Source organism: Artemia franciscana, chromosome 1 (genome assembly GCF_032884065.1).
Source record: "Artemia franciscana chromosome 1, ASM3288406v1, whole genome shotgun sequence".
Classification (NCBI taxonomy): Eukaryota; Metazoa; Arthropoda; class Branchiopoda; order Anostraca; family Artemiidae; genus Artemia; species Artemia franciscana.
This window is the reverse complement of record NC_088863.1, coordinates 4,472,759-4,485,685: the sequence shown is the minus strand read 5'-3', so window position 1 is coordinate 4,485,685 and position 12,927 is coordinate 4,472,759. Positions and strand designations below refer to the sequence as shown.

General features: G+C 35.5%; 1 protein-coding gene across 4 annotated transcripts in view; it reads right to left on the bottom strand.

The window, feature by feature from the left end:
- Window positions 1-12,927, bottom strand: part of LOC136024704 (neuronal acetylcholine receptor subunit alpha-10-like) — a 644,557-nt gene that overhangs the window by 119,101 nt on the left and 512,529 nt on the right. For all 4 annotated transcript variants that reach the window (XM_065700127.1, XM_065700144.1, XM_065700123.1 and 1 more), the window contains exon 6: window positions 8,897-9,071. In XM_065700127.1, the coding sequence (XP_065556199.1) occupies window positions 8,897-9,071 (175 nt within the window). The remainder of the gene's footprint in view (window positions 1-8,896; window positions 9,072-12,927) is intronic.

Below are 12,927 nucleotides of genomic sequence, written 5' to 3'. Positions count from 1 at the left end.
GATAACGTCCTGTTTCGTAGTGCTACTTGTGGGACATTTATCTTTGCATCAGCTTGCTCTACAAAATGTCTGCTGAGAATAGAATAAAGTGAGTTTAAACAAAATATTTGTATTTTTTCACAATTTAGAAATTTTATGTGCATGTACAAGCTGTACCAACGCATTCTCTTTTCTTATTGGTATCAGTTTTATCATGCAGCACTAGGAGATCAAGCTTAGCTTGTGAAGGGAATTACAAACCTAAAAACGATATTCAGTGTACCTTCCCCCCTCCGGAAATGTATACCCCCATACCCTGATTTATGCAAGGAAACTGTATTTTGTTTTTTCCCTTGTTGTATTGTTTTTTGGTCTTTTTCTTTAGAAGACTTTTCTGTTTTCTTTTTTCCATTTCTGTTGATAAGGGCTTTCGAATGTGGAGTTGAAATATTTGGATTTTTATTTATTAATCAATATGATGCTTGTCTTTTATTCTTTGTCACTGATTTATTTAAAATAAACCAGTTTTTTCTCGCAAAATTTCTCGTAAAACAAACAGATATCTATCTATTTATCAAACAGTTCGTGGTAACGAACTGTAGTAAGGAGCGACCCGGCTCAATAGTAACCAAAACTCTAAAAAATGGAATTTTGATACCAATAGCTATATCAAAAGAATCGCATTTCAATGCTGGTTTTAAATATATAAGTTTCATCAAGTTTAGTCTTACCCATCAAAAGTTACGAGCCTGAGAAAATTTGCGTTATTTTAGAAAATAGGGGGAAACGCCCCCTAAAAGTCATAGAATCTTAACGAAAATCACGCCATCAGATTCAGCGTATCAGAGAACCCTATTGTAGAAGTTTCGAGCTCCTATCTACAAAAATGTGGAATTTTGCATTTTTTGCCAGAAGGCAGATCACGGATGCGTGTTTATTTGTTTTTTTGTTTTTTTTTTTTGTTTTTTTTTTTCCCAGGGGTGATCGTATCGACCCAGTTGTCCTAGAATGTTGCAAGAGGGCTCATTCTAACGGAAATGAAAAGTTCTAGTGCCCTTTTTAAGTGACCAAAAAAATTGGAGGGCACCTAGGCCCCCTCCCACGCTAATTATTTTCCCAAAGTCAACGGATCAAAATTTTGAGATAGCCATTTTGTTCCGTAGAGTCGAAAACCATAATAACTATGTCTTTGGGGATGACTTACCCCCCACAGTCCCTGGGGGAGGGGCTGCAAGTTACAAACTTTGACCAATGTTTACATACAGTAATGGTTATTGGGAAGTGTACCGACGTTATCAGGGGGATTTTTTTGGTTTGGGTGTGGGGTTCAGGGGAGGGGGCTATATGGGAGGATCTTTCCTTGGAGGAACATTTCATGGGGGAAGAGAAATTCAATGAAAAGGGCGCAGGACTTTCTAGCATTACTATAAAAAAAACCAATGAAAATGTAAACATGAAAAAGTTTTTTCAATTGAAAGTAAGGAGAAGCATTAAAACTTAAAACGAACAGAGATTATTACGCATATGAGGGGTTCTAAAAATACTCTAGCATAAAGAGCGAGGTATTTAGGAGGAGATAAATACTTCGCTCTTTATGCTAAAATTTTTTTAAATAATTTCAACTATTTATTCTACGGCCTTTCTGATTCAGGGGTCATAATTAAAGAATTGGGATAAACCAAGATTTAGTGTGAAGAGCGAGGTATTAACGAGGGGACCAACCCCCTCATATATATAATCAAAAAATTCTTAAGTTAATTCTTAAGTTACGTATTTTTTTTACTAATAAAAATGTTCGTTAAAAATAAAAGATCTAGTTGCCTATTTAAGCAACCGAAATATTGGAGGGCAATTAGACCTCCTTCCCCACCCCTTATTTCTCAAAATCGTCTGATCAAAACTAAGAGAAAGCCATTTAGCCAAAAAAAGAATTAATATGCAAATTTCATTTTTATAATTTATGTACGGAGAGGCAAAATCAGACATGCATTAATTCAAAAACTTTCAGAAATTAAATAAAAAAACAAGTTTTTTTAAATGAAAGTAAGGAGCGACATTAAAACTTAAAACGAACAGAAATTACTCCGTATATGAAAGGGGCTTTCCCTCCTCGACACCCCGCTCCTTACGCTAAAGTTTTTTATTGTTTTAAAAAGTAGAGTTGCGAGAAAGAATCAAACTTTAGCGCAAGGAGCGGGGTGTCGAGGAGGGAAAGCCCCTTTCATATACGGAGTAATTTCTGTTCGTTTTAAGTTTTAATGTCGCTCCTTACTTTCATTTAAAAAAACTCGTTTTTTTATTTAATACAAAAATAAGTTGTTTGTTCGTGTGTCTGTCGACTGACGTCATGTTTGTGTGTCGACTGACGTCATTATAAGGATTGAGCTGTATGTAGTCATGAGGTTGTTTGTCGACTTACGTCATGTTTGTCAACTGATGAAATTACAGACCGGGACACAGGGAATATAAATGACGACCGGAACACTCAAAGAGAAATTACAGACTGGGACACCGGGACACAAATCACGACCGGAACACAGGGAATATAAATGACGACCGGGACACAACTACAACAGGGACGCCGGGGGCACAGGGGGGATATATAAATGACGACCGGGACACAGGGAATGTTCGAAGAGAAATTACAGACCGGTGCGAAGCGCCCCCACCAACTAGGTGTTGGGGTGGCGCGAAGCGCCACCCCAACAGCTAGTATATATATAAAAATAAGTTGTTTGTCGACTGACGTCATGTTTGTCCACTGACGGTATTATAAGGATTGAGCAATATGACGTCATGTATGTATATTGTATGTTTGTATATGACGTCAAAGGCTTCGTATATGACGTCAAAGGCTTTGCATATGACGTCATTATAAGTATATAAGAAGGCGTTTCAAAGAGAAATTTTTAGTATAGATATTAAAATGACAGAAGAAACAGCCGAGGAAGCTGCTCAAAGAGTTAATGCCAAAAGGCTTGCAGCTAAAGAACGCAAAACCGCGCAGTTAGATGAAAATCAACCTGGACAGCGAGAGTCAAAACGTATCAAAACTGAAAATGATAGCGATGATGATTGGGTTTGGGATTTTGACTTGGATAAGGTCATCAATGCCTACCAGATTTTAGTAAAAAAAACAAAGGTTCGGCGATATGTATTTCATAGTGACGAAAGACAAGCCAAGGTAAAACAAACCAAACAACTTGAAAGTGATACCGATGATAAAAAAAAACGACGTTGAAAGGACTATCGTTTCCCAGTTGCAACATCTTTTCCATAAAAATAATAATTTAGTGCATCTGTTCAAAACAGCAATCGAATTGATGCCTATTGATGCACAACTAAAACAATATGTTACAGACCGGGACACCGGGACACAGGGAATATAAATGACGACCAGGACACTCAAAGAGAAATTACAGATCGGGACACCGGGACACAAATGACAAGCGGGACACAGGGAATATAAATGACGACCGGGACACTCAAAGAGAAATTACAGACCGAGACACTGGGATACAAATGACGACCGGGAAACGGGGAATATAAATGACGACCGGGACACAGGGACACAGCTACAATGGGGCCGCCGGAAGGGCACATGGGGGATATATAAATGACGACGGGGACACAGGGAATATTCTATTAGCAATTACCATCAACAAAGCCCAAGGGCAATCATTAGAAAAATGCGGTATAGATCTGAATACGGATTGTTTTCCCATGGACAATTATATGTTGCATGTTCAAGAGTCGGTAAACCTGACAATCTATTTATATGCACAAACAACGGGACAGTGAAGAATATTGTATATTCGCAAGTTTTACGTGGTTAAAAACATATATATATATATATATATATATATATATATATATATATATATATATATATATATATATATATATATCTATATTCACAGAGGGGACACAGGGACACAACTACAATGGCGCGTAACTAGTATGGCACGTAACGACTTACGCGCGCAGGGGGGGACGAAGCGCCCCCACCAACTAGGTGTTGGTGTGGCGCGAAGCGCCACACCAACTGCAAGTTACAAATAAAAGAATCAAATTAAAAACGAGGTGAAACAAAGAGGAGTGGAGATGATGCCGCCTATTTTTTCTAAAACCAAGAACATAATATGTGTTTTACCCCAAAAAATCCTTATTTCAAGATATGCGTTTTATTTTTCGTATTAAAAAAATGAAAAACAAATCACCATTATAACAGAGATAACTGGAAAAAAATTGAATCGACAGTTTAATATACATATTGTTTAAATCCATTGCTGATTTTTTTTTTTTTTCATGTTTTGTTTTCAAAATTTTGGGTATATAATAAATTTTATATGTTTTCTTCTCAGTAAACTTCAAATTATAATCTGATCTTCAAAAGTCAAGACGGAATCAACCCCTCTCCTCTTAGTTTGCACCTTTTTTAGTTTAACTCGGTTATTTATATAACTCGGTAATTTTTGTTTGTTCCTGGTTTCATTTATTTTTATAAATGTCTTTGATAAATTTCTTTCATAAATATTCAGTAATATAGTGTCAAACCTATTTTGTTTACGTCTTTACCACCCTGCTGGTACCTAATTTTAAAAAAAGCTACTAGATAAATAATTTTCTATAATATCTATAATTATATATATAATTATATATCTATAATATATATATAATAATTATATCTATAATTATATATCTATTATTATCTATAATAATTATCTAGATAATAATTATCTAGATAGATAATTTTTAAAAAAAACTACTAGATAAGAGTGTCAAAAGTTATTTTGTCTGACTCCAATGTGAAAGGACAACACGATTTCTTAAACAGTAGCAGCACTTTTCTTAACACAAGCCTGATTTCTTTAAAAAAAAAAGGATAATAATAGTTAGTGTATGTGAAAGGTCCAATGTGAAAAGGCAACACAATTTCTTAGGACAGCAAAGGACAGCAAAATTTCTTAAACAGTAGCAGCACTTTTCTTAAGACAAGCCTGATTTCTTAAAAAAAAAGTATAAGAATACTTTGTATATGTGAAAGGTCCAATGAAAAGGACAGCAAAATTTCTTAAACAGTAGCAGCACTTTTCTTAATAGAAGCCTGATAACTTAAAAAAAAGGATAACAATAGTTAGTGAATGTGAAAGGTCCAATGAAAAGGACAGCACAATTTCTTAAACAGTAGCAGCACTTTTCTTAAAAGATAACTGGTTTCTTAAAAAAAATTATAACAACAGTTAATGTATTTGAAAGGTCCAATGTGAAAGGACAACACAATTTCTTAAACAGTAGCAGCCCTTTACTTAATACAAGCCCGATTTCTTCAAAAAAGGATGACAATAGTTAGTGTATGCATAACAATAATTAGTGTAGTTGGTCCGTCGTCTTTCCTAAAAATCGGTGCATCTAACTTATTGAATCCTTAAAAACTATCTTCATTGCCATTGACTGATGACGCTGACGCGGCATATCTTCACCATGGACATTTAGGTTCACCATTAACTGCTTTTAAGACCATGTTCCTTGTGTCACTGTTTCTGTTCTTGGCAATCCTTAGCTCTTGTCAAAGTCTTGTCTCACATTGTGATTTTATTTATTACGAAAAAGAACCCTTAGCCCTTTATCCATTGCCTTAAAAATATCCTTAGCCCTTGTCAAAGTCTTGTCTCACATTGTGATTTTATTTATTACGAAAAAAATCCCCGAAGTATCCAGCCAAGATAAAAGACTCTCAGACAGCAGGGATTGACTTTGTTCGCTATATGGGGAAGAAATAGCTTTTGAATATTAAAAGAAAGGATGATATTTTTTCTCAATATCACATACTATGGTTCCAAATTATGCTTCATATTTGGATAAATATTTTCTTGCAGCAAGGAAAAAATCCAAAATATGAAGAGAAGATAATTGAATTGCTACTAAAACAAAAGCAGCATTTAAGAATGGTATAAGTAATTGGTATGTAAATTTTGTCCATTTCTAGTTTGATTTTTGGCTATTAGAAAATAACGAGCTAACTCTAAAAATGATTTATAGATTTATTTTTTAGTTTCTTAACAAGTTTCAGTAACTTTGAGAAACCTTTGCATGTGATTTATTTCTGTCTTTTGTTTAAGGAAATACATGGTCCATTTCAGGGGTTATCGCTACTGAAAACTCCTTTTAATAGGGATCCACATTACAAGTTTTTCCGGAAATAACCTTCCGGAATGACTTTTTGAATATTGTGGGTATTTACCAAGAAAAGCTAAATTGTGGGCAAATAATGCAATGTTCAAGCAAACATTGCTTGAATTATTAGGAATAATTAGCTTTCAAATGCTTAAAAAGATTGATGGTAATTTGCCTGAGCTAGATATGCACTTTTTGCTAATACCTGGATATTAAATCCTAATATTAAATTATATAAATACTATCCATTATTTTGTGTATATATTATTTTATATTATACATATATATATATATATATATATATATATATATATATATATATATATATATATATATATATATATATATATATATATATATATATATATATATATATATATATATATATATATATATATATGTATATATATATATATATATATATATATATATATGTATATATATATAATATATATAATATATATATATATATATATATATATATATATATATATATATATATATATATATATATATATATATAAAATATATATATATATATATATATATATAATACATATATATATATATATATATATATATATATATATATATATATATATATATATATATATATATATATATATATATATATATATATATATATATATATATATATATATATATATGTATGCATATATATATATATATATATATATATATATATATATATATATATATATATATATATCACATAATATATTATACTTTACTATATTACATATTCATTAGTTCATGGTAACGAACTGTAAGTAAACAGTGACCCGACTCAATAGTAACCAAAATTCTAAAAAACAGAATTTTGGTACCTATAGATATATCAAAAGAATCTGCTTCTGCTGTTATGAAGATTTCAATTATATGAATTTCATCAAGTTTGGTCTTACCCATTGAAGGCTATGAGCCTGAGAAAATACCCCCTAAAAGTCACAGAATCTTAATGAAAATCACACATCAGGTTCAGAGTATCAGAGAACCATACTGTAAAGGCTCCAAGCTTTTATCGGCAAAAATGTGGAATTTGTATTTTTGCCAGACGATTAGTCACGGAAGGGTGTTTATTTGTTTGTTTTTTATTTTGTTTTTTTTTTCCCAGGGGTGGTCGTGTCAACCCAAAGGTCCTAAGGCATCAAGAGAGGGCTCATTCAAACGGAAATTAAAAGTTCCAGTGCCTTATTTAAGTGACCAAACAGATTGGAGGGTAACTAGGCCCCCTCCCACGTCACTTTTTTTGTCAAAATTGTCACATCAAAATTTTGAGATAACTATTTTATTCAGCATAGTTGAAAGGTCGAATAACCCTGCCTTTGGAGATATCATCACCCCCCACAGCCCCTGGGGAAAGGTTGTTAAGTTACAGAATGTGCCCAATGTCCAAGTATAGTATTTGTTAACAGGAAGTATACATACATTTTTTGGGTGGGGGCAAATTTTCTGCTGGTAGTATTTCCCGCAAGGATAATTTTCCATGGGGAGGGAAGTTTCCGGGGGTGAATTATTCATGGGGATTTATGTGGGGAATTTGCCAGGATTCCTATACAAAATTCTTCTTATGTCTTGCTTTCTCTTTGCCAACTCAGTTTTACGTGTGGAGATGTTAAGGGTAATTTTTTGGGGTAAATTTTCATCAGGATTGAATTGTCTAGACTCTAGAGAATAAGTCCGTGGAGAGCAGGAATTTTTCCGTGGAGGTGTAGCCAGATTTCCTGGCACTATTGAAAAAAGAATCAGAAACTAAATAGAAAAAACTGATTTTTTCCACTGAAAGTAAGGAGCAACGTTAAAACTTAAAACGAATAGGAATTATCGCGTATTTGAAGGGGTTGTTCCTCCTCAACATCTCACTCTTTACGCTGAAGTTTGAATTCTGTCCCAGTTCTTCGAGAAGGACTCTTGAAATACAATGTTCGTTTAAATAGAAAAATAAGAAGCTTTTCTTAAAAGTACTAAAAAAATTTAGCGTAAAGAGCGAGGTGTTGAAGAGGGGCAACCTCCCTCATATACGTAATGATTTCTGTTCTTTATAATTTTTAATGTTGCCCCTTACTTCCAGTTGAAAAAAAAAATTGCAGAAAATCACAATTGAATAAAGAACATGTTATTTTTGCGTCTGTGAAGGATAGAAGGAGGAATTAACATTTAGAATTTATGACACGTTCAAAACTGCACAAAATAACAAAATGACTCTGAGCAACTAAAGAGAAAGACATGGAATAAGAAACAACAGCAACGTTCTGTTCAACTTGTCTGTAATTAGATGAAAAGTGACAGTGAGAATCAATATACACCAGCCTGCCGCGTAGTTGTGCCGAGTGCAAAAGAGAGTGCAAATTATGTTCCCGGCCAACCCCATTCCTCTAAGTTTCTCCTCGTTTTGAGTTTGACTTGGTTGCTTATTTATTGATGATGATTTATTGCAGCTTCAATCTTGAAAAACTATTTTACTTTTAACGCCTATAGGTGGTGCAGAGGTCACTACGTATAGGGAACAAGTGGCTTTATGAAGTGGACACCGATAGGTCAGGAATGAAGACCCCTCGCTCAAAACTAAATCTTAATTACTCAGACATGCTGAGAAAAAGAATTGCACATGGTATTTAAGAAAATTTTTGTTGTTTGAACGTAAGAGGCAGAAAAGAAATACCTATCTCGTTCATCATTTTAATAATTCTAATAGATCAAACTAACTTTAAGATCTTACCGTAGAATAACGGCCGTCTCCTAAGAATCATATGGAACGTTATGTCAGGATAGGGTTCCGGACAACACGAATAATATACAACATTGTGTTCCACAAGCATATCCACCAAATCCCATTCTCCATTGGGCACATAATTTGACATATCTGCCTCTTCTGTTTGGATAACTAAATTCACCTGCAAAAGTAAATTACATTGTCACTAAGGTTGCCACACGCGATGCATTTTTGCTACTTGTAGTTTATTCTGTCCAAAATATTGACCAATGAATGCATCTGAAAAACAAATACTTTCCGCAAAACATCAAATTAAAAAAAGGGTTTTTTTTCCAGAAATTTCAATTTCTGCACTATCTTTATTAGAGCTTCAACGAACAGGTTAACACTAAACGCTCTAAAAAATAGCTCTATTTGTTTGATTTTTACTGTTACTATTTAACTATAATCAACAATGCATAGGTTTATATTAGACTGAAAAGACCTAGGCATACAAAATGGATATACAATAGATATACTTGATTTAAGGCTCCTTCCGAAGCTTCGGCGTAGAGAACGACGAGACCAGGTGCCTCCAGGTTTAACTATCGCTTGTGAGGCTTGCAGCTGCTTCCACTGGGATGCGGCCTTAGGGGATGCATTCATTGGCTTTTTCTTTCCACCTGATGGGGAGCGTCCTCTGGGTTGCTTCCATCTGCTTAGGGTAGGGCTGAAGTCGAATGCAACCCGTGCTGGGGCGTCGTTTAAAGTATAAAGGAGGTGTCCATACCACCAAATACTACGCCAGGCAAGCTGCGTCGAGAACAGAGTTTGTGCAGTTCGTGACAGGAGGATCTGGTTGCTAACGAAGTCAGTCCAGTGAAGTCCCTCGATGCTTCAAAGATGCTCGGTCTGTGCAACATTGACGGAGCTAAGGATAGATTTTGCAGCTGGACACGTCTCCACTTCGTACAGCAGCACGGTGCTTACTGACGCATTGTGAATGCGCATGTTAGCATGGTGGCTTATTTTTGGCTTTCGCCAGATGCTGGTCAACCTCCTGACAATTGCTAACGCTTTGACTTTCCAAAATGTAAGCTCTTTTGTGATCGAGCCATCCCATGACAGAGTAGATCCTAGGTAATTTAAGTCTTCCACCACATCTACTTGGTTACTCCCAAGGTTGACCTCCTTTACAGTAGGACGGGGCGTGGTGGGCTCAAAGAGCCTAGCTTTGGTTTCCTGCCAGTTGATCTTCAGTCCAACTTTCTGAGAGCACCTGGAGAGTTACCTACGGATTTTCTATAAAGATGGCCAAATTTCAAACATAAAAGTAACTTGTGAGTCTCTGTTTTTGGAGTTACGTTTTGTGACAATAATAAAATTACTTGGGGACTTTATGATACCTTAAATGAAAAATCAAGCTGAGATCGTGCCAGTAATAACAAGAAATGGTCTATACCTACCAGCAACAACTCCTGCATGTGCTACACCCCCAAAAGTTTATTGAATGACATTTTTTTCATAACAAAATGCCCAGTACAACCAGTTGTATTGGGATCTCTTTATACATTTTACATCTTTGGAAATAAATAATGTGCATAGTTTAGTTGCTAGTTTGAAAAATAATTGTTGGAAGATAAAACGAATTTACTGCAAGTAGAATTAAAAGCATAAATGAAAAAAAGATTTCGGGTTTATTAATCTGTCAGGAGATAAAATAAACTTACTATAAGCAGAAGTGAAAGTTATCCAGTGTCCTTTGGATAGCTGTTTCCTCGATTTAATTTTGTGATATTTCTTGCAGCAGTCGGTTGTGAGTGATCAAGAAGATGTGAGTAATTCGTTTACAAGGTTTTATGATATAATTACTGAAAAGAACCTCGTAAATATTTACTTTTATGAGGAAGCTCATAAAAGTAAATTGAGGAAACAATCTTCTAGAAAACCCTTGACAAGTTTTAAGATGCTCCAGTGCATCAATAAGAAAAGATGACTGCGGCAGTTTTATTTTGAAAGATTCATTCAATCCTTTTAATAGTTGATTCGAGGATTGTGACGACAATCTTGTAATGGTGCCTCTGAGAAGAGACCTCTTCGTTTTGAGTATCTCTTAGAAAAAGGCACAAATGGCTACCTAATTCAACTCAAATCAATCACCGTCCAACAAGTGGCCGTCCTGCTCAATGTTTGATCATGAGACAGGGGATTTTGCAGAATCAATTGCCTATATTGTTTCGAAATAAGCAGGTAATGGCTGCAAGAACTGGACCAGTGGATTCAATTCCACTAAGCATATGAAGCTCTGACCAAGGTGCAGGAAAAGATCCCTTGAGGAGCAATCATAGGTTGAAAGTTCCCTTGCTAGTACCAGCTCTGAGGACCAAATGCTGCTTTTCGCTGATGGTTGGTGAGTGGTGGGTAACTCTCCGGCTCTTTTGGGAGAATATTATTATTATCATAATTTTATTGCCCATCATAATGCATAAATACACAAAATATGGAGTAGGAAAATTTATGAAAAAAACAACAAAAAACATGGAACGTAACAACAACAGATTATCATCTATTGCAGAAGTCTATATATATCACTTGTCGGATCAAGATCTCGCCTATAACGCATTAGACGCTTCTGCACGGCAATTACGGGCTGGGCCACTCCATACTTCCTTGATATGCTGCTGTTGCTTGATCAAGGCGGAAGTTTCAACAAATATTTCGCAAACTTATAAAAACACTTACATAATGCTTTAATATCAGCAGCCTCAGTACAACTCCCTCCAAACCCCTACAACTCCCTCCAATGTCACCAGATCCGGTCGAGATTTAAAATAAGAGCTCTGAGATATAAGTTCCTTCTAAATATCAAATTTCATTAAAATCTGGTCACCTGTTCTTAAGTTAAAAATACTTCAATTTTTCTAATTTTTTCGAAGTAAATTCCCCCCCCCCCTCAACTCCCCCAAAGAGACTGGATCCGTTTTAATGATGCCAATCACGTATCTAGAACTTGTGCTTATTCTTCCCATCAAGTTTCATCCCAATCTCTCCACTCTAAGCGTTTTCCAAGATTTCTGTTTTCCCCCTCCCCTCCAACCCCCTATGTCACCGGGTCCGATTCGAACTAAAGATGGAGCATCTGAGACATAAGATCTTTATATATCTGAAGTTTCATTAAGATCTGATTACCTATTCGTAAGATAAAGATACCTCAATTTTCACGTTTCCCCCCTCAAACTCCCCCTAATGTCACTGGATCTGGTCGGAATTTAAAGTCAGAGCTCTGAAGCATAATATCCTTCTAAATATCAAATTATATTAATATCTGATTACCCGTTCGTATTAAAAATACCTTCTTTTTCCTAATTTTTCCGGATTACCCCCTAAAGAGAGTGGATCCGGTCCAGTTTCGTCAGTCACATATCTTGGACTTGTGCTTATTCTTCCCACAAAGTTTCATTCTGATCTTGCCACTCTAAACCTTTTCCAAGATTTCCCCCCCCCCTACTCCTCTCAATGAGAATGGATCCAGTCGGGATTTAAAATAATAGATCTGAGTTGCGAGGTCCTTCTAAAAATGAAATTTCATTATGATCTGATCGCTCCTTCGTAAGTTAAAAATAGCTAATTTTTCTAGTTTTTCAGAGTTAACCTCCCCCCGCACAACTCCCCCAAAGAGAGCAGATCCGTTCCGGTTTTGCCAATCACGTATCTAGCACTTGTGCTTAGTTTGGCTAGGCCACGTTCTACGGATGAAGGATGACAGATTACCAAAGATTGTCCTTTTTGGCCAACCGTCTGGGGCTACACGGAAAGCAGGTCGTCCTTGTCTGGGTTGGGAGGATGTCATAAATAAGAATTTAAAGGAAATGGGAACTTCCTGGGAGGGTGTAAAGAGGGAGGCTTTAAATAGATTAGGTTGGAGGAGGAGCGTGCGTAGCTGTGTTGGCCTCAGGTGGCTTGGTGCTGCAGTGAGTTATTAGTAGTAGTAGTAGTAGTAGTTTCACCCCAATCCCTCCACTCTAAACATTTTCCAAAATTGTAGGTTTCCCCCTCCA